General features: G+C 34.7%; 5 protein-coding genes and 1 long non-coding RNA gene across 18 annotated transcripts; 4 read left to right on the forward strand and 2 right to left on the reverse strand.

Annotated features, from left to right (window-relative positions):
* Positions 1-86: 86 nt before the first annotated feature.
* Positions 87-2,910, reverse strand: LOC126853395 (3-hydroxyisobutyryl-CoA hydrolase, mitochondrial). 8 transcript variants are annotated; one of them, XM_050599099.1, is made up of 9 exons: positions 2,868-2,910; positions 2,219-2,376; positions 2,027-2,120; positions 1,686-1,756; positions 1,327-1,568; positions 1,004-1,245; positions 689-914; positions 431-618; positions 87-354 (listed from the first exon to the last, which is right to left on the reverse strand). In XM_050599099.1, the coding sequence occupies exons 2-9, from the start codon at positions 2,219-2,221 to the stop codon at positions 209-211; spliced, it is 1,212 nt and encodes a 403-aa protein (XP_050455056.1). In that variant the 5' UTR covers positions 2,222-2,376; positions 2,868-2,910; the 3' UTR covers positions 87-208. The 8 variants fall into 8 exon arrangements, with proteins under 8 accessions (XP_050455056.1, XP_050455054.1, XP_050455055.1 ...); XM_050599097.1 differs by having other exon boundaries at positions 2,847-2,910; XM_050599098.1 differs by having other exon boundaries at positions 2,734-2,882.
* Positions 2,911-4,237: 1,327 nt separating this feature from the next.
* Positions 4,238-6,338, forward strand: LOC126853417 (phospholipase A1-like). The gene is made up of 7 exons (XM_050599139.1): positions 4,238-4,465; positions 4,533-4,677; positions 4,938-5,065; positions 5,310-5,620; positions 5,725-5,827; positions 5,978-5,998; positions 6,079-6,338. Exons 1-7 carry the CDS (start codon positions 4,311-4,313, stop codon positions 6,251-6,253), a joined length of 1,038 nt encoding a protein of 345 aa, XP_050455096.1. The 5' UTR covers positions 4,238-4,310; the 3' UTR covers positions 6,254-6,338.
* A 142-nt stretch (positions 6,339-6,480) lies between these two features.
* On the forward strand, positions 6,481-8,053 carry LOC126853420 (mediator of RNA polymerase II transcription subunit 29). 3 transcript variants are annotated; one of them, XM_050599143.1, is made up of 2 exons: positions 6,481-7,162; positions 7,247-8,053. In XM_050599143.1, exon 2 carries the CDS (start codon positions 7,294-7,296, stop codon positions 7,897-7,899), a length of 606 nt encoding a protein of 201 aa, XP_050455100.1. In that variant the 5' UTR covers positions 6,481-7,162; positions 7,247-7,293; the 3' UTR covers positions 7,900-8,053. The 3 variants fall into 3 exon arrangements, with proteins under 3 accessions (XP_050455100.1, XP_050455102.1, XP_050455101.1); XM_050599145.1 differs by having other exon boundaries at positions 7,260-8,053; XM_050599144.1 differs by having other exon boundaries at positions 6,481-6,766.
* Positions 8,054-8,302: 249 nt separating this feature from the next.
* On the forward strand, positions 8,303-17,756 carry LOC126853416 (serum response factor). The gene is made up of 2 exons (XM_050599138.1): positions 8,303-9,820; positions 14,615-17,756. The coding sequence occupies exons 1-2, from the start codon at positions 9,338-9,340 to the stop codon at positions 15,215-15,217; spliced, it is 1,086 nt and encodes a 361-aa protein (XP_050455095.1). The 5' UTR covers positions 8,303-9,337; the 3' UTR covers positions 15,218-17,756.
* Positions 17,656-27,266, forward strand: LOC126853422 (uncharacterized). Its single transcript, XM_050599149.1, has 4 exons — positions 17,656-17,838; positions 21,366-21,465; positions 24,388-24,516; positions 25,585-27,266. The coding sequence occupies exons 1-4, from the start codon at positions 17,812-17,814 to the stop codon at positions 25,788-25,790; spliced, it is 462 nt and encodes a 153-aa protein (XP_050455106.1). The 5' UTR covers positions 17,656-17,811; the 3' UTR covers positions 25,791-27,266.
* On the reverse strand, positions 21,472-25,598 carry LOC126853426 (uncharacterized). Of its 4 annotated transcripts, none has more exons than XR_007687963.1 (4): positions 25,481-25,598; positions 24,997-25,187; positions 24,324-24,572; positions 21,472-24,049 (listed from the first exon to the last, which is right to left on the reverse strand). It is a non-coding gene; the product is annotated as an uncharacterized LOC126853426 (long non-coding RNA). The 4 variants fall into 4 exon arrangements; XR_007687964.1 differs by having other exon boundaries at positions 21,472-23,745; positions 23,898-24,049; positions 24,997-25,577; XR_007687962.1 differs by having other exon boundaries at positions 21,472-22,466; positions 23,599-24,049; positions 24,997-25,577.
* Positions 27,267-27,404: the final 138 nt, after the last annotated feature.

Consider the following 27,404-nt stretch of genomic DNA (forward strand, 5'->3'; position numbering starts at 1 on the left):
AAATAATCTCTGATAAATTGATTTATACAATATATTCCGTGATATCTATTATGAAAAATATGGAAAATTGAATACCTAAAGAGAGAGTAAAGATAACACATCAATAATTTTAATATAAATCTCATAATCTGTACAAAACTAAAATATAAAAAATTCTCTATTCTTTTTATAACAATATTCAGTAAACAATATTAGTAAACTTCTTTTGTCACAGTTTGCTAACGTGCAATTTTAATTCTTTTTCTGCAGGAAGTGTTGCAAATCGTTTATTTATATATTCATCAGTGACATCGGTCAAGGACGACGGCTTCCATACCGGTTTTTGATCTTTGTCAAGCAGGAGAGCTCTAACACCTAAAATGATATATCAAATGATATATCCAAGAACAAGGAGGAAATTTGCTAAACGCAAATTAAAATATTAAATTACCTTCGTAGAAATCGCTATTTTTGCTCAGAGCAGTATACGCCAATCTATATTCGATCTCTAAACACTCTGCCAAAGATTTTCCTTTTCCTTCATCAATTGCTTTCTTGCTAATTTTAAGAGACGATGGAGACATCTTGAGTAATGTTTCTACATTCTTCTGCGCCCATTCTGAATTGTCTTTCTTTAACCTTCACAAAAAATTACATATTCCTAAAATATAAATTAAAAAATATCAATTTGTAAATCTTTATGATTTACCTCTCAATTATCTCTTCAACAGACGGAGCAGAGAAATAATTTTCTATCTGCGACATGTGAGCTGCCAAACTGAATTCATGATTTAATTTTGGTTGATACTTATTTAAGATCTCCTCGACTGTATCAGCAGTAGCGTTTTGCAATGTTAACAGGTCGTGTTTTAAATCTGCGAGTTTCTCCGATGGGACAAAGTGCGTTGCAATCCCAGCGAGAAGTACGTCGATACCTTGATAAAATATATATTTATATATACATGTGTACATATGTTTTATACAATGTTTTAAATTTAATTGATTAACTTTCAATCTATCTCACCTTTCAATCTATGTCCTGTCAGTCCTAGGTAGATACCCAATTTTCCTTTCAATCTAGACAAAAAGTAACTTCCACCAACATCAGGAAATAATCCTATCGCCGTTTCAGGCATAGCAAAAAGTGTTTTCTCCGTGGCGACTCTGTATTTGCCATGTACAGACAGTCCAACGCCACCTCCCATGGTTATCCCATTAATTATAGCTATATAAGGTATATTGTATGTTCCAATTAAATGATTTAAGCTACAAAAAAAATCTTATAATTTATTTACAATTATACAAAAGACTGATTTGTGTTTAAACAGATACTTTTCTTTGACTTACGTGTATTCCTTTTTGAAAAATTCTGCGCCCAGAGCTTCACCATTTGGTTCATTCAATGCCAAAACGAGTGATTTGACATCGCCACCTGCGCAAAACGCTTTTTCACCCGCACCCTCTATTATTACCAACTTCTTCAAAGATTGCCATTTTTTAAGAACGGGGTAAATCTTTTGGACCATGGACAAATTTAAGGCATTCAATGCCTTAGGCCGATTTAAAATTATTGCACCGTTATCTCCGACCTATTTATATGTATATAATTAATAATTTTAATTAATTCTAATAAATTAATAAAGAAAACTCGATTTTTAACTCGACAAGAGTTGACAATTCTAAAACAGGATAATATGCAAACTTACATCTTTTAAAAGGATCTCGTCACCCATGTTTGTTTGTATGTTGGCTGCGTCTTTTCTGTCTTTAGAAGATGCTGAAATTATATAGAAATAATTTATGTTTAAGGAAATGACAGTACAAGTACAATACATACAAGATCTACAGAATTCTTTTTTGTAATATTATAACGCAAATTTATATGCTAAAATTAAGAATTAAATAAAGGAAATGTTATTATAATAAGCAAAAATTGTAATACTTTTATAAATATGCATTAATATATAATTGGTGCATTTGTATAAAAAAGAAATAAAATTATGTTTAGTCATTGCTCTTTTTGCCTCGAGCATAAAATTCCACTCACTTGTGACAGAACTTGTCGATAGCCATCTGACAGCAGCACGTGTAACTGTTGCACTGCCAATTGAATAATGTAATTTTCCTGAGATGTTCTGGATCTAAATAAAGAAATAATTATATTTATTTTGATTATTATATAGTTATTATAATATTTATTGCAACTGATGCAAATTTAGTTCACATAAATCAAAATTACCATTTTCGTATGATAAAATAATAATCAATGTAACAAAGTATGATTTTTTTTGTCGATTTAGATAAGCTGACGTAAACGTTCTCTAATCATATGCAAATACATACATACATATGAAATATTCAAATGTACAGAGTGCCCTAAAACTATCGGATATTCTTCTGAAACATATTTTTTTAACAATTATTTTCAAATCTCGAGAAGAAAGATGTTATTATCGCTAATTCTCTTATTTTTAACATTACAAGCTTTATATAAATAAATTCAAAATTAAAATTAAAATTCTCATTTGAAATTAATTGAAGATTATGATATTATCTATTCTCTTGTCTGAAGAACTTAAATCCAAAAAATATCATATTGTTAATTGCTCGAAAATTATATAAGTAATAATTCCAGTAAAAAAAAATCGGTTCTAAATCAATAAACCTGATTGATATAAGAATATTCGATGATATCGACACATCCGTTATAATTCGCAAAGGTTATCACGTGATTTTTTTGCAATATGTACATACACTAATCAAGCATTCATTTAATTTCATTTCAATCATTATAATTTGAAAAATGAGAATTTCAAACTATATAAGAGAGAGAAGAAGACTAATATCTATTTCTTTTATAAAATAACCTTGTCAAAAGGTCAACCAACTGTCAACTCAAACTGCTGCGCGAGATATCACAAGCATCATCGCCACAATATATACAGTAGCCATGAGTAGCCACTGTATAGTCTCTGTTCTCTTAAATTCTGAACAACCATAATGCATGAGTATCCAGAACTTCCAGAAGTGACATCCGATGGCCCACTTTCTAATTGCTCATGAAATCTCGGAATTTATAATAATAAAAAGACCTTGCTTGCAGCCCATATCAAATTATATACATATAAGGAACGTTCGATCAATTAACTATAATCGGCTATATTTGTTAAAAAACATTTGAATGATAAATTGGAATAAAGATTTCTTTATCTTGATTAGAAGAGAATTTTGAATTTTCACGCGTAAAATAATTCGTACTTTATCAACTGCTAATCAAGTTCACAACTTACTTTTATTATAATTTATATTATTAAAATGATTAAACCGTCTGTATTCATAACTTAAATAATAAGATTTAAATTATAATTACATAATCACATTAATTACAATGTTTTACAATTAAAAATAAATTAATTAAACCTACACCTGATAATAAAATCGATAAATCGAATCGCATGTTTATATTCATTTTTCATTCAAAATTCCTCAGAAATATTCCGCTTTTACATTTAAATTCGATATACGAATAAAATATTCGATAATTATTTTTCAAGAATTGCTTAAGAGGATTAAAAGTCAATATTGAAGATAAATTTAAAAAAAATCAGAAATATAATTCCCTGAGAAAAATCATTCTTGTAATACATATAGTGAAAATAAATTACATTAATTTTGTTTTCAGCAATGCAATCATTCAGCAAATTAAAAAAAGAAGATACTCAAAAATTTATGTCTAATTATTCTTGTAAATTTTTACACAAATATGTATTTCCGTCAATGAAAATTTTCGTTATCTTATGTTTCAATTAATCTTCAAGGTTTCGTTGCGCACGATTTCTGCATATCTTGATTCATTTTTATGCTTCATAAAAAATACGCGATCCCCGAAACATGGCCAATAAAAACTTTTCGATAAAAACTTTTTGATTCTAAATTAATGCAAACGAAACGTGTAATGCAATACGTGCTGCATAATAAGCCGATATGTATAACATCAAGGGCAAGATCATTATGAAATGATATTAAACGCTCTATTTCATATTTATTGCCGGATAATGTCAGAGATAAAAGCGAATAGTAAAGAGAAGAAATATGTTGCCAGTAGCGATATTTATTCATCATTTAACACTTTATACCCTGTATTGTAAAACACACTTGCAACAAATTTCTTGCACTCGCTAAATAGTTTACACAGCCGCTAATAATGTTGCAAGTGTCAATATTTTTGTAAAACTTATATATATATAAGAGAGTTTAATTCTCAATATCGTAAAATCCATTAATTAATTCAGTTTCTCTAAGTATTCAGTAATATCTTTCTTTGTATCATAATGAGAAACGTTGCTGCAATACTTATAATTTTTCTCGTACCATGTGTGTATTTATATCCAGAATATCAATTTGGTATTAAGGAAGATGTAAAAGATTTGTTAAACTCGTCCTGTATCTTCGGGCCTCAATCCATGTCGATGGTTTTATTTAACAGGTAAAGCCCAAATAAGGTTGCCATTAATTCATTTCTCGCGCGCTAATTATATTCGTATCTCTTTCAGTGATAATCCTAAGGGTAAAAATATTGGTGAACAGGAAAGTTGTAGCTATATTGATCCTTCGAAACCGATTGTCTTTTTGGTCCATGGTTTTATCAGCTCTGCAAATAACACTAATAATTATGATTTGGCCTCGCAATTAATAAAGGTAAATATTTTACATATATTGATGCATACATATTTATATAAAAAATTTATATCAACATGCAATATATCAATAGAGATATTTGTTGATGCACAAATAACTTGTACAATTCTTTAGACATGTTTTCTTTAACATTCTTTGTATCATGTACATATATATGTATATTGTATATATCATTTTATATATTCTTATGTAACATATAAAAAATAATGTAAAAATATAAAACTCAATAAAAACTTTATAATAAATTTTTGTTTTTATAGAACGACTATACAGTATTTTCACTGGATTGGTCTGATGCAGCATGCTCAAATGGAATAGCCATAGGAAAACTGCTAGAATATCCTTTTGCAGTGAAAAACACTCGTGAAATAGGAGAACTTATGGCAAAGTATGTTTATTTTATATATGTTATGTTAAAATATATTTCAAGATATAATAATATTAAATGTAATATTAAATGGAATCATATATCAAATGATATATTCTTATTACATAATAATAATAACTAATATAATGGGTAATAAACACAGTATTCAATAATAAAATTATGTTATATAAAATGAAGATACGATGCATAAACAACTTGGCACGATGTTCTCAATTCATATGTTTATATGAATTTTCTTTTTCAGATATGTTATAACACTGAAGGAAAAATGCAAAATTCCACTGGATAACATAACATTTATTGGTCACAGTCTTGGAGCGCATGTGGCTGGCTTCGCTTCAAAGGACATCCAGAAATCTAATAATGGCACAATTTCGTGTTTTATCGGCCTCGATCCCGCGGGACCGATGTTTGAGCATAAAGAGTGCAAAAGCAGATTCTGCAATACAGATGCCAAACATGTAATAGCTTTTCACACATCGATTCTCGGAATGCAGATGCCTGTAGGTGATATCGATTTATGGTTTAATGGTGGAAAAGAACAACCTGATTGTGGTGAGATTAATTATTATATTTACACATTCAAAGATGATAAATGTTACAAGAATGACAGAAAGTAAAAGACATTGGAAATATTGCAAATAAAATTCATGTTTTAGATATTTGGAACGTGCCTTGCTCACATAGCATATCTGTGCTCTATCTGGCTAATATGTTTTACAATAAATGTGTATACCCTGGTGCTGAAACACATTTATCAAAGTATGTTCGTCTTTTTATAATCAATTAGCATTTAATCAAATCTAACTTCCACGAAAACTCTTCTTTGAATAAACAAAAATATTTATCATATTACATACATTTGTATATAAAAGAAAAAAAGATTATCTGATTTATCTTTTTTTTTTTCAGACTGCTTGGAATAGCCGAAAGGTATAATTAAGTCGTTGCTCGAAATCATTTATTTATAAGTTTTTTTATTTGATTATTGTTTTACTTGTCTTTTTTTGTAGGCCATCTTACCCTAATCCTAATACTACTGACTGTGTTGTCATAAATAAAGACATTGTCGATATCAAGGCAAACGACGAACTCAGGGGAGGAAATTACTACGTATTCGTCCAGAAGAAGTATCCGTATTGCACAGAAGAACATTTTAGTTGCAAGTCATTGATTGAAACATCTTAACTGATTTTAAAACGTTTATCCTATTCTATTACAAACACATAAACTGCACTTTAAACAAGCAAATAAATCGCACGATAGCACAACATGTAAGTCTTTCTTTCTTCATATTCACGAACTCTATTACTGACAGAAAATTGGTGGTTGCATCGCCTAAATGCATCCTGTTTCTGCGTGTGAAACACAAATTTTTTGTAAACTTTTTCTTTTATAAAAGAACAGCATCAAAAAAATCACGCGTCAATCAACTGTCGAAGCTTATAAGCGCGAGACAACGTCGCCATAACATATACAATAACCATGAGTGGTCAATTAAATACTAAAAAAGATCTTGGTTCTGATTGGTCAACTGATCGCTATATATGCCGTGTTGCAAAATTCACTGCCAGTACTGAAAATCTATTGGCGTTTTCGAATGGATGGATTCATGGTGGAAAGTACCAATATATTCATTGGACACGAACAGTAACACAAACCATTATCGATATATCGTTCGCTTTCAATAACCAAGAACAAGTAATCGACTAAATTGCATTTTCCATAAATTATAATTTTAAGAAAATTTTGTTTGTGTCTCTCACGTTTTCTGTGAACGGAAATTACATTGATTTTTGAAGAAATTTGGCGAGTATTTTTATTGGCGTTGCTTTCGAAACGGTAATGTCACGCGCATGCGCGTGTTTGCGCATGCGCGAATTCGACAATTTCGACAGCTCACCTAACCTGTAATATCTGTATGTGTATTGTTCTTGTATAAACAAACATAATTTTATCTAATTTTGAACAAACTCAGTTTACAAAAGTCAGTAAGAAAGAATAATGTTTTATCAAATTAATAAAATTATGTTTCTGTAAATTAAATTGTATTAAGAGAGATAATTTGAACACAATTTGAACACAAATTTAAAAGTAGTAAGTATCTGATATAAAGATGTAATATAAATTAATATACAAGTATTAAAAGTTAAATTAATTCTCTTCAAACTAACTTTTTAGGATATTTTCTTAGGAAAGAGACTTATATACATTTTAATAGAAGCAAGATGAATATCCCACCGATTCAACAGTCAGGAGCCATGGGAGTAGGACAAATGGGACAACCAGTGAATCCTCAAATGTCTCAGAATCAACAGCAGGCGCAACAAACGCAGCAACAGCAAGTCCAACAGCAACAGCAACAACAACAAGTCCAACAGCAGCAACAACAGCAAACCCAAGATAAGCTGGATAACATATCGAAAGTTAAATCCCTGGTCGGACCTTTGAGAGAATCTCTAGGCATAGCTCTCAAAACTGCGGCGCATACGTTGCATCAAAACAGTTTGGTCGATGTAGGATCCATGAAGGGTATCGATCAGCCTGATCATCGATTCAACAAGCATATGGAAGAGTTCTACTCCATTTGTGATCAAATAGAATTGCACTTGAAAACCTCTGTAGAGTGTCTGTCGCAGAATAATAGCTCGCTTCGGTATCTACCAATGTCTGTTATAACAAATCGTAGTGACACAGTGAGTACGCAAGAAGGACCAGCGCTATCTTATCCACAATTCTTGATGACTGTGCGCGCACAAGTGGCGTATGCACGCGATATTCACGACGCTCTCATGTCTCACGCTCGTGCAATATCCTCTGGGGAACAACCTTAATTCCATGAATTTGTTTAAAGAAAAAAATGTTCTAAATACTCAGAAAGATATAAGGGGAATGAAGTGTAACAGTTGTAATTATGTGCTAATTTATAGATATAAGTTTCTTGAAATACATAAATATTGCTATTAATAAAATATTTAAATTGCGAAATATACATTTTCATTGTGTAATTAATATATAGTATGATATATAGTATAGATATATATTTATAAATGTGTATATATATTTTGAAAGAGATAAAGTTTAAATAGAAACATTTTTTAAATATTTAAAATAAAATTTTTTTAAATATTGTGTATCCTAATATATATCTTTAAGCTGATACAGATATGAAAAATATATCTAATATAAATGTAGATTAAGCTTATAAAAGTGTTCTGTCCAAGTCATTTTATTCATGTTTCTACTAAACAGAAAATAATATATATTTTCACATAAGACCAATCATTTCTCGACAATTGACAATTGAGAAAAGATCATTGGATACTCTCGAGGTAGTCAATTACCGAGAGAGATGTACCGAACTTTTCGTGTGACAGCGTAACGCCGTTAACGTCTCATTAAAATTCCGTGAATGACGTCGCTTAAGGGAGGACTTTCCTTGGCGGCGAAACGATTAATGCCGCGTATAACGGTGATGAATAAAAATTCGGAAGCCGCGGTTTACATCCGTAACACGGGCTCTCCTTCGATCGACGCCGCTGCAATTTGCGCGATCACGTATCGTATATGTATGTCGTTATGTACAGAGGGAGAATACACGCTGAATACAGGGGGATACGGTCAGAGGGGGTCGGAAAGGCGTGCAGGAAGCGCTACTGTCAGTTGGATTGGTGTTTCGATGCGGCGCGCCGTGCGATTATTCGAAAAGGAAGGACCACCTCTGTTCACCATATTTGGCAAACTTTCCCTAATATGGTAACGTCTACTTCTAAATATGGCAGCCGGGGACGCCCTCTCGTCGCGCCGTGTAACAATGCGCGCGCGCATTCGCGGCCGAATATCACGCCAATGGACACGCGTGCGTTTCGTTTTGACAGACGATCCGGACGATTGGACATACGAGCGATTTTTCCACGACGATTTCGGCGCGGATCCTCATCCGTGTACGGCCGTGGCGTTACCGCGGACTAGTTTTCTCACGGCGTCGAGGCGCGATGGTGGGGGGGGATGATCGGCGCGGATCGCAGCGACACGCGGAGGCATCTCCGCCGCTAGGCGCACAGGCACGTAGGTCAAGTTACGATACTCCGCGCGCGCATTCAGTTCGCGGGGAGCGCTCGTGCGGTGCGCGTTGTTGTCCCGTGTTCCTCTAGATGATCGATCACGTGGTGGACACTGCGACGAGTTCCGCACGCGATTCCGTCGTGGCCAAGACCCGCCGCCGCCACCGTCGTCGTGGGGAAGGGATTAAATGTGCGCGCCGACGCTGCGATGGACAACCCTAGCGGCGGAAGAGACGGTCGGTACACGAGCCTCGGCTACATGGGGATGATGGGAAGCGACGCCGGAGCGGAGATTTACGGCCGACCGTCCACCTCGCAGCTCGCGGCTTCTCAGATGGGCCGCGGGGGCGCCACCATGATGGGCGGCGCGGGCGCCGCGACGCCCGGCGTCGGGCCCATTCAGCAGCGAGGCATCAAGCGCACCACGTCCGACGTCTGTTACGGGGACGACGGCAATAACACGCGGCAGCAGCAGGCGCTCTCGCAAGCGCAGAGCATGTCCGGCATGACCGGTGACTGCGTGCCCGATAACCTCGACGAGTCCTTCACGAGCCTCGGCCAGCCCAAGAAGTCACCACCCTCGAACGGCAAGAAGACCAAGGGTCGGGTTAAAATTAAAATGGAGTACATTGACAATAAGCTCAGGCGGTACACCACGTTCTCCAAGAGGAAGACCGGTATCATGAAGAAGGTTTGTATAGTCTGACAAACTTGACATGTGACTCTGTATATATGTATATGTATATGTGTAATCTGCCTCTCTTCCCGCTCTTGTTTCAAATTGTATATAATACAAAATGACCTCTTGTTAATTTTCTCGAAGTCTGTAAGATGTCTGTGATAAATTTTGACAACTCGCAAGATTAGTTTTCATTTTTTCACATATACTTTTCATGCATATTATTTATCATGAATGTTGTTTTGTAGCCGATGAGAGAGATACTAGTTAATGTTGATTACGTCCCACTCATTTAAGGATATTCTGGATGTACGATAGTAGCAAAAAATTGTCAAAATTAAAAAGAAAATATATTTCTTACGTTTATACTATTTGAAAAATTAAAAAAATAAATCCGGGTTATGAAAAAAGTTAAAGTATTACAAAATAATATGGATTTTGACGTCTTCGTAAAAAAAAAATAGTTGTAATTAATATTTTGCCTAATTTATGGCAAAAACTTTTGATCGTGAATACCCTCTGAAATTAACTGCAAAAGCAATGAAAAATGAGTAATTTATATTATAGTAAATAATATTTTTCTACAATTTTTAGTAAATAACTTTTAAATGAATTAGTGGATATAAATCAAGTTTTGCACAAATATTTATTAAAATTTCCTTAATATATGTGAAAATTTTTATTTCATTGGTAATATTTTTTCATTGTCAAATTTATCAATAAGTGCTACAATAGGCGATTTTCCATAAGAATCAATAGTAACTTTAAATAACTTCCAAACCGTTAAGAGAATTGTGCTTAGTTTTTGCACAAATAATCAGAAGAAATAGTAGAACAATCTATAAAATTTTAATGATTTTGCTAGTATTTCGATATATGTCACATACATCCTTAAGATATATTGAATCTATCTACATTCTCATAATCTCTAAAAAACAAAACAACTTGTCTTTAATCGCATATGGGCGATATTATTAGCGAGAGGCAGTCAAACATAAACCAAACTTTTTTCAAAATTTTTTTTCGATCAAAATATTTCCAACGCACATCTTATTTTTCTATATAGTTTCCATTAACATCTAAGCACTTTTGCCATCGAATTGGCAGTTCTTTTTTATTCCCAATTATTTTATTAAAGCAGTCAACGAAGAGATGAAAGAATTTGTGCGCTTCGAACACTACTTTTTATGATACGGAAATAAAAAAAATCGTCAATTCGGTGACAAAAATGCGATTAGATATTAATGAAATTATAAAAAATTTTGGAAAAAGTTCGGTTTATATTTGACTGTCCCCTCGTATCATATTTCTTTTTCTTTACAGTACATGAACTTTATTACTCAACTTAATAATGCAATAACTTCTCTCGCCGCAAAAATCACTCGCCGATACTCTATGAAAATAATATCACTATAGAATGAAAATAAAACACTGATAACAAGTATTATTTACCCTTTTCTGGAAACGATTCTCCGATTTATAGTACACTACGACCTTCGGCGAGCGCGAGTCATCCAGTGACAGCGCGTTTGTTCGCTCCCGCTATTACCCGCTCGAACTAGAGTCGTTTGCTTCGAGGTAGCAGTTGGCGTTCACTCTGATTAGCTTTGCGTTTTTCTATCGGGGACACGAAGATTGGACTGCAATCCTAAAGAGACGAGAGTTTCTCGGTTTCTTAATCCGGAGATTCTAGTCGGTGCAATGTGCTATTGTATAACTCCCTTGAGTCCGACGCGCGCGAATTCAATCGAGGAGAAAAAGCGAGTAATTATGTGGCGGATTTAATTTACGAATGCGTACAAAAATAAATGTGAACGTTAATGTTAGACCGCCTATCATTTTTCCATAACCGAAAATAAATGCAGAATTAATTTTCACGCTATCTGAATTTAATATTGAAATCGGAACGTACGCCATATAATCTGATTATAGATTGATTGGTTGCAAATAGGTAAATTATAATGAGAATTGTATTTTAAAAGCATAATTTTTGCGCCCATATTTTTATAAAATTTTACGAATGAAAACTGAAAATTTACGACAAATTAAAAATTATTTGTAAGAATCGTGTTTATTTTTAATTAAATATTAGAGCTTCCTCTCTCCTTTTCTCTCTTTTCTATTTTTATTGCGATCTAAACAAGGTACCGATCTTCCTCTTTTTCTTTTTTGCCACATTATTTTGATGATTAATGTCGTGAAAAGATTTTCTTTCTTATTTTACTTTTTATTTTTGAGTTATTCTTATTATGCACTTTTTTTGATAATTTTCTTAAAATAATTCTCTTTCTCTCTTTTTCTTATTAATGTATTATATAATTTATCACATGAAAGCCAGATTATCAGTGATATATATATATTTTTATCTAATTCTTCTAAAATAAATTTTAAAGTATAAAAAAGAAATCAGATAAAAATGTGATCATTTAAAAAGATATATGTTAATATATTTTTTAAATCAACTAAATTTAAATAAAATTATTTACAGAAAAAGGTGACTATTATTTTTGAACTCTACGTTCTCTTCTCCGTGCCATCAGTCCATTCCTTCATTTTTTTGGATATATATTCTTTATTATTTCTAAATAAATATTTTATTTTCTCTCCGTGAAGAATAAAATAAAAACTTAATTTCTTATAATAAATATACTTGGTAGTTGAATAATTTTGTAAAAATTTTTTTTGTTCCTAATTTGTACAATATATATTTTAATACCATATGTAAATAGTAATGATATATTTAAATAAAATACGTATCAATACGATCGTAAATTATATTAGTAATCGCTTGAAAAAATTGTAGTTCTTGTTTTTTTTTTTCAGCTCACTTTTTGTATAATAAAAAAAAGTACAAAAATTATGAATCGAGATAGAAAAAATATATAATTTTCCTATAAATAGAGTTGTAATACGTTTATAATTTAGAAAGTGGCAGAGAAGTAGCGAAGTAAAGTTATGTATATTGCTTGAGGGCAAAAGAGAGAGAGAGAGAGATTTTGAATTAAAGCGATCCGCATCGCTCCGGAAGTGATTAAATTCAATGTTCATGATCTCATGTTTGATTAAAGACTGTGTCCACAAAAAACATGTAAATAACGAAATATATATCTCTAGAAAATATGAGCCATTACTACTATATATTATTTTATCTTTAATTTTCAGATTTTAATTAAGAATCCATGTCGAATTTATGTATGTTTTTAGTTGTTCTTTAAGTAATTCAGAGTTTAATAGAAACCGTTAAATGACTCATCTTTTTGATGAACAGATTTAACTCTACATATTTTCACGTAAGCTTTTAAAAGACTATAATATTTGAAAAGCATATTGCGTATAAATATAGAGATATATGCTACATCTGTTTTTGAGATAAGACATTACATCGTGGTGATGCATATTCTTCCAATTATTAAAGTTTAATTATGAAATTTATTACAGTTTCGTAAGATTGATTATAATTTTATATCGTTAGTGTTGATTTATATCGCTTTATATATTTTGTAATTAACTTTATCATTTTGTAGACAAACATTAGGCTTTTATAATAAAAAATCTGGACAATTATTTATTAAATTTTTGGCCTGAGTTATGCGAACGACTATTGTCACACATGTTTAAAACGTGTTTTCTAATTCTAATCGTCAATAAGGTAGTATGCATGATAGTTTGATCAAGATTCTCTTTGCTTAGGACGATATCGCATCTTTAGATAACATCGATTTATAATTAAATCAGAGAGGACCATTATTCATAAAACGAGGTTCCGTTATTTAAGTATATATTCAACTTGAAGGTAATTAATTTATCATAAGCAAACTGAACATTAAACTTTCATAATTCATTCATAATTTTCATTAGTATTTATATTCCAAGAAATAAAAATACATTATATACATATATTTGTAAGGATATATAGGCGATTGTGAGCAATTTTATTATCGTTATATTTGCAGCATATTAATATTTCAGAGTCTTTAATATAAAATAATTTATATTTTCTTTTAATTAAGTATATCAATTTAATATATTATTTAAAAAAAACAACGCTCAATAAATTATTTGTGTCTTTGATATCAACAAGATTCTTCTTCTTTTCGCATTTTATTATCGAGTGCAACAATATTGGAATAAAGTGTAAATAGTGAATATATTTATTATTCAATATTTTTGACGTAAGCATAATAATTAAAAAAAAAGATTTATATACGGAGCAAGGTGAGATAAAGTTTATTAAATATCAATAGTATTATCCTCTCTTCTGCTCTTCTTGTGTATATACATAAATTTATGTTTTTGAAAATAATCAGTCGATTTTATCCTTCCAAACATTTAAATAATACTGAATCAATGTTACAAATTATATTGCATGTATATATGTACATGTTTTATGCGAGATATACATATATCGCATGATGATTATACTGAAAGGTTTCTCTGATCGTGCGATAATATCTAAATGGCCTATAACATGTTTCCGTTAGAGTAGAGCGTTCCTTTTAACTCGAAAATCATTTTTCATATTAATATTTAATTCGCATTTTGAGCATCAGCATAAAACGCTATAATAATTTTTTTCTTTATAAAATGCATCAAACAAGACAAACTTGTTACGTAGCCTTTGATATATCGATTCTTCAATCTATATAATGCGAGAAAAGAGAAAACAAAATAGAAACATTAAAATCTTACAAATAAGTCCACATTATTATGTGAATTATAAAATATATCTATGTAGCGATATGAAATAAATCGATTTGTTTATTTCGGAATTAACCAAGGTATCGCGATCTATGATCCTACTTGCAGGCGTACGAGCTGTCAACGCTGACGGGCACGCAGGTGATGTTACTTGTGGCGAGCGAGACCGGTCACGTGTATACATTCGCGACGCGCAAGCTGCAGCCGATGATCACGAGTGAGGCCGGCAAGGCGTTGATCCAAACTTGCCTCAACAGCCCGGATCCACCGCCGTCCGGCTCGTCCGGCGACCAGAGGATGTCGGCCACCGGCTTCGAGGAGACCGAGCTGACGTACAACATTGCCGACGACGAGCAGAAAGTAAGGCAATTGGTGTACGGCTCGCCGCACGGTGGCTCGCTGCACGCCGGCTATCCTGGTGGCGGGCCAGCAGGGGGTGGCCCGAATACGGGACCCCATCCGCCGCCACCCCCGCCGCCACCACCGGGCTCGCAGCACGCGCCGCACGCGCAGCACGCGCAGCTCATAGCGCACGCACACGCAGCAGCGGCGGCAGCGGCGGCTGCCGCCTCGCCGAGCTCGCACCTCGTGCCGTGCTCGAGTCCGGGCCCGATGCTCGCCGGAGGCCCTTATCAGCAGTCCTGCCCCTCGCCCCTGCCGCCCCATCACGCCTATCATCCCCACATGTCGCACTCGCACCCCCAACGGTAGTACGCGCTCGCTCCACGTCGACCTTACGCACTCCGTCCTCCCGTTCACGCCGCATTTTATTTTGTATTAAATTTCACGGCATTTTCGACAAGTGTTCCGAGACTCGATTCCGTTCGTCGATTCGCCGCGAGTGTACTGGGGAGAGACGACGAGATCTCGCGCCGATGCTCTAGTAGGTTCTGTTTGACAGATCGGACGAAGTTTATGCAATTTATGTTGTGTACAAAGAAAAATGACGTTTTGTGAAATATCGCATGGCGATGATATATTAGATATATATTGGGTTAAATTTTAATTAAATTCCCGTTTTTTTTTGTTTTTGTTTTTTTTTTTTTTAATAGCGAACTGTTGCTTAAAATAATATCTGATCGATTATCGTATAAATATTCGCACGTTAAGTATGAGACATTTAGTTATTTTTATATAATATGTTTGAGCATTGCAATTTTCGTAGATATTAATTTTTAATAATTAAATTTATTCTACTCTTTTTTCTCTCTCTCGAGAAATGGTGCATAATTATTTTAGCGCGTGCCGACGCAATGGCCTTTAAGATATTGAATTTCAGACACCGTATATCATTGACGTAATTTTCATTTGGTCGTAGGCAATGATAGAAATCAAGATGCTTTGAATTAGTTCGAATATGTTATAAAAAACTCGAATAATTATTATAATTAATTGAATTATAAATAATTGAATGCCCGTTAGCGATGTAGAATCATGGTATTTATCGAATTATAACAGATGGACGCGAAATCGTTTCTCTTGCACGATCAAATATTTTTCAATATCGGTCGCTCATATCTACGACCGATTCCACGCGCGCAAAAATCTAGTCCAATCTCTCGACATATTTTTACTTAAATATATATATATATATATATATATATATATATATAACATATATGTATATACATATATCCTTCTTTATTTTGCATCTACATATAACGGTGAACTCCTCGATAAAGTATTCCGCGCCTCGCACGACTTTGCGTGCGGCGAAACGCGGAAGGATTGGAAACGCGCGTTGAGATGCGAAGAGATGAGTAATTTTTCCGAGATTAAGCGTAATGAACGCAAGTTCGTCATTAGCGTCTCCAAGAGTGAATCGTAGCCGGATCTCATCGGTAGATCTCGAGCAGATTGTAAGATCCGACGCGATATTCTATTTCGTTAAATTCGTATTGCGCTCTAGGCAAAGCTCTCTCCAAAGCTCGGCGGCTAGATAAAGGACGATATATATCCGCGGGAGTCAATATAGATATGATAGAAAGATATTCGAAATAGCGAGGAAAGATATTATTAATTAATTAATTATCTCTTAGTACATTAAACATATATATATATATATATATATATATATAAAGCGTAGCATCGTGTATGATGAATACTCGGTGAATAATAATAGAGTACCGAATACACTCTGTTAGCGCTCATTCGTCCAGCAGCTCTCTCTTTTTCTTTCGCGTTTTTTCTCCTATTTAATTTAAATCGTATTTATTGACATCGGTATTTTCTTATTTATTAGGGAAAAGCAGCGTGTATGCGCACACATTGTAACTATAAGTCGTAACGGATGTCGGTACCCTTTTTCATATCGTGTACCTTATTTTGTGTTTGCGACTCGATGAGGAAGATAGAGGCTCTTCTCTATCTCGAAGAAGCGAAAATCTTCGCTTTCTCTCTCTCTCTCTCTCTCTCTCTCTCTCTCTTTCGAGAAATCGTCCTGCGACGATTATGTTCTATGTATCGGATCGGTGGCGTGGGCGCGAGTCCGGGCGAATCCGGCGATGCACGCTTATAATTAGTATTGTTGCGCATTTTCTCTTCTCTCTTTTTTTTTTATTAGCATATCGTTGTGTCTCGTCCATTGTTTCTTTTTTTCTGTATAATGTGTTGTGTACCGCTACTGGCATGCGTAGTTTTATTTGGAGATTGTTTTCTCTCGTAGAATAAGTAGTTAGCGTTTAGATTACCTTTTTAATTTAATCCACCCTTTCTCCCCTCTATTCCTTCCCTCCTCTCCTCGTTTCCTTCATGCAGCGACACCATCGGCATTGTGCATGCGTATGTGTATGTATTGTTTGTTGATTTCTATATTTTATCGTGTACTGGAAAAAAAGACCCGAAGGAGATAAAAAAGTAAGGAAAAAATAAAGAACGGGAATGTGAACAACCTCCCGAAAGAGTGGGGCCTCAGGCTTCGCGATGATCAAATAGATGTATAGAAAAAAAAAAAAAATAATGTAATCTATTCCCGTGCGCGTCGGCATGCAGAGAGTACAAACAATAATAATATTAATTATATAATTTTTAACGATATCTGCGAATAATGCGGCTTTCACAATGAATTAGTCTTATCTATATGTTATTGTTAGTATTTGTGTACATATAGAGCATATAGCGACTCTGTACAATACTGTGATAATATTTATATATTTTTACGTCTGTACATGGCACAGATACACACACACACAGAGACACGCGCATATATACCTTCTCGACTTTGACAATATAGTCCCTGTAGTCGTTCGAACCTTGTCACTTGATTCTCTCTGCTGATAGATTCTCATTGTGCTCAGATATTATTGATGTCACATTTTATTCTCGCGAGCCAGGTAGGTATTTCACAGAAATCCTATTCTTTTGAAAATCATGCTAATTTAGATAATTTAAAAAAAAAAAATTATCGACTCAAACGTTAATACACGCTTCGATTTTGAAATAAATAATTTTACGGAGATGTTAAAGGTTGACGAAAAAAATACATGTATGTATATATGTGAAAAAATATTTTTCAAATGTTTACTTGTCTTTTTTTAATGTAAATAGACATCGCTATTTTTGATTAATTATTGATAATTCTTAAAAAAAAAATACGTTTAATCATTTTGAGAAATAATTGCGCATTTTCGATGTTTTTCCGTTTAATTAATATAAACTTTTTCGATTCTCTCGCAATAAGAGATTTCGGACTACGAAGATGTTGGAGTCTTATTTCGCGTTTCAGGCACGGGGCGGATATATATGCCTATTTTTGACAATCTGTTTCGGGATATATTTAGAGGTCCAAAAACATTCCGCGGTGCGCGTTAGGGATTCCTTTATTTCTAATGGCGCGTTAGTAGCAGCGTATATGTAAGTTTCATCGAGTATCATTATCGCGTGTCGCACGCACAATCTCGAAAATAACTGCAACGTCGTTCGAAGTTTGAAGATGAAACTGATACGTGAGGAAGAAGCGTAAGGTAGGTTTTGCGTTCCAATCAATCAGGGAAAGATAATCCATATCTCCCTTTTTAATAGAAGTATTCGGTTATTCTCTTAATATATTCTTTACCGATTAGCTGTAATAGAGCGAATAGAAAATATCGGCAAGCATTCATCTTGGCGTTCAATTTCGTGATTTCGTCACTCTAATAATATCGATCGAAATAAAGTGCCACATGTTTTACTATTTAGTTCGTTACATACATATACGCGGTGAACGCAAATAGTTATTATATTTTTTTTTACTAGTACATAGCGTTAATAATACAGATATTATAATACAGATTACGAATTATTATGTATCACAAAATATATAAAACAATGTTAATGCGTTGAATGTCTTCAAGATCTTATTTTATATCAATCGACATGGCATTTCTTTTATCTCTATTTTACTTTTCTGTCTTGTCAAACTTACGAGAGCATGATGTTTATTAGCTATTATTTAAAAAAAATTTGAGTAACCTGACACTCTTGGGAAATTTTTTTTATCTTGAGAAATCAGAGAATTTTATATTGGGACTCGTGAAACTGTAAAAAATTTTTTTTTTGTATATTTCTATATTATATTATTACAAACAAACTGTCAATTGGTAATTTATAGGGTACGCATCTGCATGTGAGTTGATCTTGCAGTAGACAATCTTTATTGTAATTCTGTTAATAAAAGAATGAAAATATACAAGCAAAGAAAAATGCTTATAAAAGTTCTTTTTTCATCATTTTTTCAAATCTAACATTCGAAACATGAGTTGCTTTTTCTTTTTTCCTTTGTAATCGAATGAATCTCCTTAATTTGTGGAATTTTCACGAGTAAAGTTAAGTAATTGATTGAGTACCTGACGCGTTTGTTAAAGAAAGCATGGAATCAGGAAAAAGCGGAAGTAGAAATCAAAGGGTAAGAAACGCAAGTATATGAATGTAAACGACACGATTTCTTCGGCATTTATCAAATACATCAAACGCCCTTAATCGATCTGAAATCGTTCTCCAAAGAAAAGAAAAAAAAAAAGACAAGTATTTTGATCAAATCTCAGACCGCAGATTGTTGGAAATTGATAGTATTTACTGCGATAATTTTCTGAATGAAAATTTTTCTGGATTTTTGATCGCGATAATTTATTTCATAATAAGGGAATTTATCTTCTCGAGACTTTGTTCCCGCAATCCGTTTAGATGAGGTGCGACTTCACAGTGCGTTTAACGAATAGTCGCGTAATCCCGGAAACACGCGTGGAGCTTTCGCTACCGCGAGGTCGAGGCATGATTTATGATTTAACGGAATAAGAAACGCTGTGGACGCCGTTCGTTCGTCCGCCCGCCGGGGTTGCAGACGAAGAAGGCGCGCATCCAGGTGTATCGCTTCTCGCGCGAGACACGCAACGAGAGGGGGCAGAAATGAGAGAGACATACACACAGACAAAGAGAGAGAGAGAGAGGGAAATCCGAAGTCTCTCTCGGGATACCTTCACGTGTGAGAAAGAGGGAGAGAGACATACGTGCGTACGTACGTACGTACGCACGCACGCACGGAAGATGGAAGCGGAGTTCCATATACGGTCACCTTTGTCAAAGCCCGGTTGTCGCCATATACAGGCAATGTTCGCGATGGCAGACACTTATATAGAGTCCGACTTAAGAGTCAGGAATGTGGCTTTTTGTCGCGCCTTCTCTACACGTACACACACACCCGCTCGCGGGTAAAACAGCGGAGGGGTAGGAAAGCCGGTATACGTGAACCAGTGATAGTCGGAAGCGAACGTGTGCCGGCTTTTCGAGCTTTCCAATTCGTACCGCGCGCCCGCGTTCTCCGAGCCTCTCTCTTTCTCTCTCTCTCTCTCTCTCGCAGATAATTTGCACGCGTTTCCGTACGCGATTCGCACGCATGTGTATTGTCGACAGTTTTGTCGAATCAAATGATAATTAGCATATAAATTGCGAGATGGGAAATGTGCGTTTCCCTTTAAATTGAGAAAACTACTTTTAACAATAGAATTTAATTGAGGAAACTAATTTCTCTTTCTCTCTTTTATAATATAAACTCTTTTTTTTCTCCCTGTATATACGTCGCTGAAAATGTTATTGAAAATAAGAATAATAAAAAGAATAATAATAAAAATTTAAAAATAATTTATATATAATTTTGTTGTAAGAAAAGGGAGCCAAATAATTTCAAGTAATGTAACAATCTTTCGTTTAAAAAAAATTTAAGTCACTTGTAATATGCATATAATATTTGCAAAATGCGGATGTTTAACATTGAGTCTATAGTAACAAGAATGCGTTCTCTCATATTTACGCGTATAGCAGTTTCTAGAACTAAATCGTGATCGTCATTATTATTTAAATAAATGAAATAGGTGAAAATATCTTCAGATAAAAGCAAGTATCATATTCATTACTGCGATTTCGAAAGTATGCAAAGCGAGAAAACGCTAAGGGAAGAAAGTTTCGCGAAGCGTTTCCTCGCCCGAGGGTCGCAAACGAATTCGCGAGAGAATCTCTTCTCTTCTGCGAGTGCATCGCGCGCACTCGCGCGAGTGGAGTCTGCGAGAGAGATGTGGCCATATAAGGAGCGCGGACAAGAGCTCGCGCATCTCTCCGTCCGCTAGGTAGGTAGGTAGGTAGGTTGGTAGGTAGGTAGGTAGGTACGTTCGTTTGATAGGTACACTCTCCTCCTTGTTGCTCGGTAACGTTCTTTCCTCGTTCGTCGTGACCGTTGTCCGGTACTGATTCGCCGCCACGCGAGAAAAAAGCGGACATCTTCTGTTATCCATCCTGTCTTGTCCTGTGTCCCTCCCCGTCTCCTCCTCCTTCCCCTAAAAAATTCGCAAGTATTTTTGATAATTCAAAACTTATCGCTTCTTGGTTTTAGGAGGACGGCGGATCGCCCAGATCTGACATTTGCGCCAATGAGAGCGACGGAGACAGCAGCGACGGTGACTCTAAGGATCCTCTCAAGAATAATCACTCGGGTGAGTCTCTCATTATGCGCGGTTCATTGTAGCGGAATGCGAAAGAACTGTCGAAAGCCATACTTGGATTAGAATTCGGAAAATCCACTTTTCATTCTCCTCTTGGAATCTTTTCTATAAAAATATAGAAAATATATATGGAATACTCTATATTTTTTGAAAAATTATATAAGGATTGTATAACATCTTAAATATTAGAGGCGACAAGCGTATTTCTTAAATAACATTATATATCCCGCGTGTGTATTTGGATAAAAATATATCTTTTTTTGTTTTGACAGAAGGACGAATTTTTTCATGGCAATAGACTCTATATTCAATTAATTAAAATATAGATATTCAATAGATTTCTAATATTTTCTATATGTTCGTTTAAAACGGTAGAAAATTTATCATTTAAATACTTAATAGGAAAATGTGTATTGGATATAAAAATGGCACATTTATGTTTCGAATTAGATTCGACCGCATCGATTCACGATCTTTTTTTCAAATGACGAGGTTTATGTGGTTTCCTCTTCACGAAGGAGACGAAAGACTTGCGAATATCGGTCACATTATTGCGGAGCAAACACGTGTATTATTCACCACTAGGCAGGCATAATTATTAACCGTCCGGAGTTTCTGCGAAGTTCTAGTTAGATTAAGTTCTGCGGTTACGTCGATTTTCTGTTATTCACCGTGGCCGTGATTATATTCATGATGTACCTTTCGCTGTTCCAAATGGAGAAATAGACCTTCCATGTAACGAAACTTTAGAATCTTAACGCAAAACTCACTTTCAATCTACGCATATTGCCAATGTATCTTTTCTTCTGTTCGAAAAATGGAAATTATTTATCCCATGGTTTATCAATCAATATCGCGATTAAGAAGTAAATTGACCCTTGTAGATCACACATTTTTTTGCTCTGTTCCTGGTCACATATGAGTCACTTAGCTCTCAAAGTACTTGAAAAGATCCACCAAAAATTATATTATATATATTCCTTGATTGATATCTGTAAAAAATAATCATGTCAAAAGTTAAAAAATAATTTTAAATATTTCTTTTTTATTGATTAAGGTCTTTGGGATATTCTATTGTTAAAATATCAACAGGGTCAAAATGACCTATATATACCCGACCGATTAAGGGTTGAGAAAAAATAGACAGTTTAGCGCGTTAACAGTTTCGATTCGCGTCGTCCTCCCTCGCCTCATCTGATGCTAATCACGTTCAATTGTCGCCGATCACCATTTGTGTCGCGCTTGACCTCATCGCGGCTGATAATGAACAGCTGTTCAAGACGCGCAGGTAAGTGAGTAGACAGGTAAACATATCCACCGGCCGAGAGGAGGTAACTTTGATGCTTGAGGGAGAGGAGACAGACCAGAAGGAACGAAGCGTGAGAAAAAGGTGGGAGAGAGATAAAGGAGGAGGAAGAGAACACGTGGAGGAAGCAGGGGGAAGGGGAGAGGATGCTCTTAAAATGCGAAAGGCGTGCAAACGATGACGGGGTTATCCGTGTAGGGAGCCCGTAAGGAGTCGCGTACGGCCGACGATGACCAAACTTAGACGACAACCGTGCTGCCTAACTGGGAAGTAGGATCCGGTCGCGAAAGCCGCCGCAGAAAACGGCGCGGCGGTGCAGGTGTACACATAAATATCGATGCTAATATGTCGCGTGGATGCCATTCTATCGCGCCGCCGCGCTGTCCGAGACGCGAGCGCGTCGATTTTTTTTTTCTCCTCGCGATCTCGTCGAACAGGGCCCGTTCCAATTCGATAATAATCCCACCGGTTGTTATGCCCCTCCGTATTCGCGAGAGAGAGCGAACAAATGTATAATACATCCCTGCGATATAACGAAGGCGCGCGTCCGCGCGAGAGGTCCCATTATCATGAGCGAATGGATGGACGTTGGCCGTGCGAGTCACTTTTAATTAGGAGCGTTTGCTCGTTCGAATGCAGAAAGCGTACGCGAAAGACGTTACGATATGTTTTCTCCTCCGTGTATGTGTGTGTACGTATACACTCTACATAATATGATTGTTTCCGAGAGAGTTTTTGGATGCGCCCCTAACAGACGCACCTCACACCATCGATTTAATGAGCCGAAAGAAAGCACGCATAAAAAAAAATATATATACCTTATAATTGCTTTCCGAAGACTGATACATCTATAGTTGAATATGTAAGGTGGAAGGAAATGTTTGCTCCGCTAACACGAACTTGCTAATCTCTCCCTTCTTGGATTCAAGTACTCTTGTTATCGGAATACGATATTTCTTGGAAGGCTTTATATAAAATGATATTATATGTCGCAAGTCAATTCAGATCAGTTTGAAAAGTATCAAGATTATCTCTCGCGGTGATCCTCGAAGAAGAGATTACAATTTTCATTGTTTAATTATTTTCGCGCCGGCGATTCGTTCCTTGAAAAACTTACCGTATTTTTCTAAGAAATATGCATATGTAGTGATTTTATGTTAAACGTGTGGAGATTCGGTGAATCAGAGCGCAATGCACTCGCACCTGGGTGGTCTGGATTGAAGTCTCGGCTCGAGACCGTCATTCCTAAGTTTTTCTCAGCATATACATCTATACCAATAGAGAGAAAACGAGTTTAACGTTATGTCGAATGACGCATTTCACAATTTTGATACAAATAAGGGATATATATATAATATCTCTCCTCATATCTTACATTCTTTAATCCATTAGGTTCTATTCAACACATATTAATGTCATATCAATTGTTCTCTCGGAAAGCATTTATCTCGTATTAGAATTGAAAATATATTTAAACCGCGAATGTTTTACCTCAAACTTATGTTCGAACGAATTTCGATATTCTTTCGATAAAAAATTTCACCTTCGACCACGTCAATTGTTGACGTTAGGCGCCACTCAAGTTCAATTTCTCTTTGATTTCCTAGGAAATGTGCCTTCGTTCTCTGCAGGGATGATGTACCAGATGCCTCAGAGTGTCATTTATTCGCCCAGTCCAGGGGTCTTGCTCGGCATAGGACAAAACGGGCAACCGGTGCAAATATCTCAAGACGGAGGTAGGTTTCTCTCTTTCTCTCTCTCTCTCTCCTTTTCTCTCTCTCTTTCTCTGCCGCTGCAAGAAACGTACAAGATTTTTATACAATTTATCGCACCGTACTCATTTCGAATGTCGTTACGCGAAGAATTTCGAAGCATATTTTGAAAAGTCGATTTTACATCGGGACTCACTCAGAAATCGCTTGCGCGCTTCTCCATCTCATCTGATTCACCGGTAATATCCGGAGAAATAATTGTGTAGATTATGACTAATGATTTTGCATAATGTAAAATGCGTTATAGGCGATATAGCGTTAAAATAAATGCATAGCGTTTTATATATGTTAACTCTTTCAGTTATTTTTTGAATCGAGTTTTTACAAAATTCATAAAAAGTATTTATTTAATGAAAAAAAAAACAGTTTTTTGATAAAAAATAAATTAAAGTATGATATTCTTTGAAGCAATCAGTTACATAGAGACCAACATCACATTTATACCTTGACTCTGATCTTTTCTTTTCTCATTGATATAGACACATCTTCTTTGTTTTTCTTTTTTACCAGGCTCAAATTGAATGAATTGAGAGAAGAGAAATGAATCAATAAATCTTTCCGGATGTTCTCCTATACTTGTTCTTCTTCCAATTGATTTCGCATGTTGAGTGATAATTTCTCTGATCAATTGAACTCTTAAATCACAAATTGATTCCATTTTCAGAAAACTTCAAATTTTAGGAGGAAAATGAGTGAAAAACATAAAAAATGACATTTATCGATAAAAATTAAAAACTTATATACATATATGTTTGTCATTTTTTGAAAAAAGATCTTAAAACGTATATATATATATATATCTACCGTCCTCAAAGGATTAATATTTAAATGAGAGTAAATAGAAGGGAGGAGAAAAATAAGAAATAAATGCGACAATAAATCATGAATTATTCTCGCTTGCTTATAATTTTTCTGTTTTTCTTTTCACCTGAATGTACATCGAAAGTAGAAAAATCCGAAAAAAGATAGCGTCGCAATTTCGCGATGATGGAATATCTCATTCGCGCTTTTTCCCTTGTAATTTCCTTGCAGGTACGGTGACATCGGTGGCAAACTCTTCACAATCGAGCCAACCGTTTATCACGATACCATTGAACGTCGCGATGAGCGCAGCGGGATTGTCCTTACCGGTGACCTCCAGGATGACCTCCAGATCACCCACAACGACGACAACGACGACGACAACGTTGTCCACCTGCGGCGACTTGCCATCCGATCTGAGTAAAGATCGAGAATGACACGGGAGTCTTTTGATGAGCGCAACATCCGACGACGATGAAAGTAGTTGTAGTTAAGTCTCTCGCCATGCTGGAAACGGAAATTGTCGCGTTTAGGAATAACTCGCAGGTATCTCTGGACTCGCGATATGTATTTGTACGCTTAGAATGACATTGCGACTAATAATCGCGGAGTTTTTGAACGGAATTCAGAGCGACCGAATTATCATCGCAAAGTGGGATTCTTCGCTTCCTTTCGTTTTTTCGTTTGACAGAAACCACGAATGACAAGGAAAAAATCGACGAAATCAATTTTTATGTATTTTTTGATTAACAACAGACTATGAATATGAAATTACATGAATTGATAATAAGACGTTTCTAAAGAGAAACAGAAAAATCGAGTAATTAACTTCTTTCGATATAAAAAAATATATATATCTGATTGAGATTATGTGTGTGTGTGTGTGTGTGTGAGCACTATCGTACATAATAGTCAAAATTGTACTCCTAAATAGTTCAAAACGAAAAATGCCATTCTTCATGTTCTAAAACGGACTTCAGTAGTGTATTCCGAGAATACTCACTGCCAATTATGTGAGACTGACATCGCATACGAATCCAATATTTATCGCGTTTAAGACAGTCGCTTTGTTTTTTGATATATATAATTAATTAATTTGCCCTATAGAATTTTTCGAATTATTTCCATGAAAATTTGTTTTCTTGCGTACGCCGAAAATAATCCATCAAAGCTTCATGCGAATATCATATACATATTAGAAGAATGTACTATATGTATGAGCTCATGCACAATAGGGTCTTTTGAAGCAAATTATTAGTTCTTTATTCGCATTTTCTTTATTCCTCACACATTTTAAACTCATTTTTAATAATTTTACTGATGATTTTTAGATGCGGATACGGACGATTAATGAATGTTTTTGTAAGATTGCAAATCAGGAAATCAAATCGTTAAAAAGAAGGTGAATTGTGCGTGTCGATCATCGGCGATTACGATTTCAATATTAAAATAATCAACTTTATCGCAATAAATGCTACAATATTCACGAGTTACAAGTACCATAGGTGATAAGAAGAAGTTGTGCTTGACATAGCATAAATATTTTGTCGAAATGTATGTTTTAACAGTAAATATCATTGTTAAAAGGATTGCGAATCCAAGTCTTCTGCCAATGGTTAGTGCCAATATATAAAAATTCTTGTACATAGATCCTGCAAAAATTCGATATATATTAACTATACCAATATTTTGTATCGTCCTAAAACTAGAGTCGAATGTTTTTTTTTTTCATAAATAGGGTAATTCCCTAGTCAAGAATTGTTTATCAACGTTTTATTTTAGAATCGTTTAAGAAAAATAAAAAATTTAATTATGTGTGCTAAAGCGAATTAATCTTTGCTATGATTAGAATTTTATATAATATAATTAGATAGTAAGTTACAAAAATAAATGTTTTATAGATTTTTCTTTAACCGATGTTTCTTGTTCTTAATTTTCTTTAATCTAAAAAAAATGTTAGCTTTCACAAAAATTATTTTACGCTATGTTTATTGAATCTTTATCAGAAATAAAAATTGATCATTATTAAATTAATAACCTTTAAAAATGAA

The sequence above is a fragment of the Cataglyphis hispanica genome, chromosome 12 (assembly GCF_021464435.1).
Source record: "Cataglyphis hispanica isolate Lineage 1 chromosome 12, ULB_Chis1_1.0, whole genome shotgun sequence".
Taxonomy (NCBI): Eukaryota; Metazoa; Arthropoda; class Insecta; order Hymenoptera; family Formicidae; genus Cataglyphis; species Cataglyphis hispanica.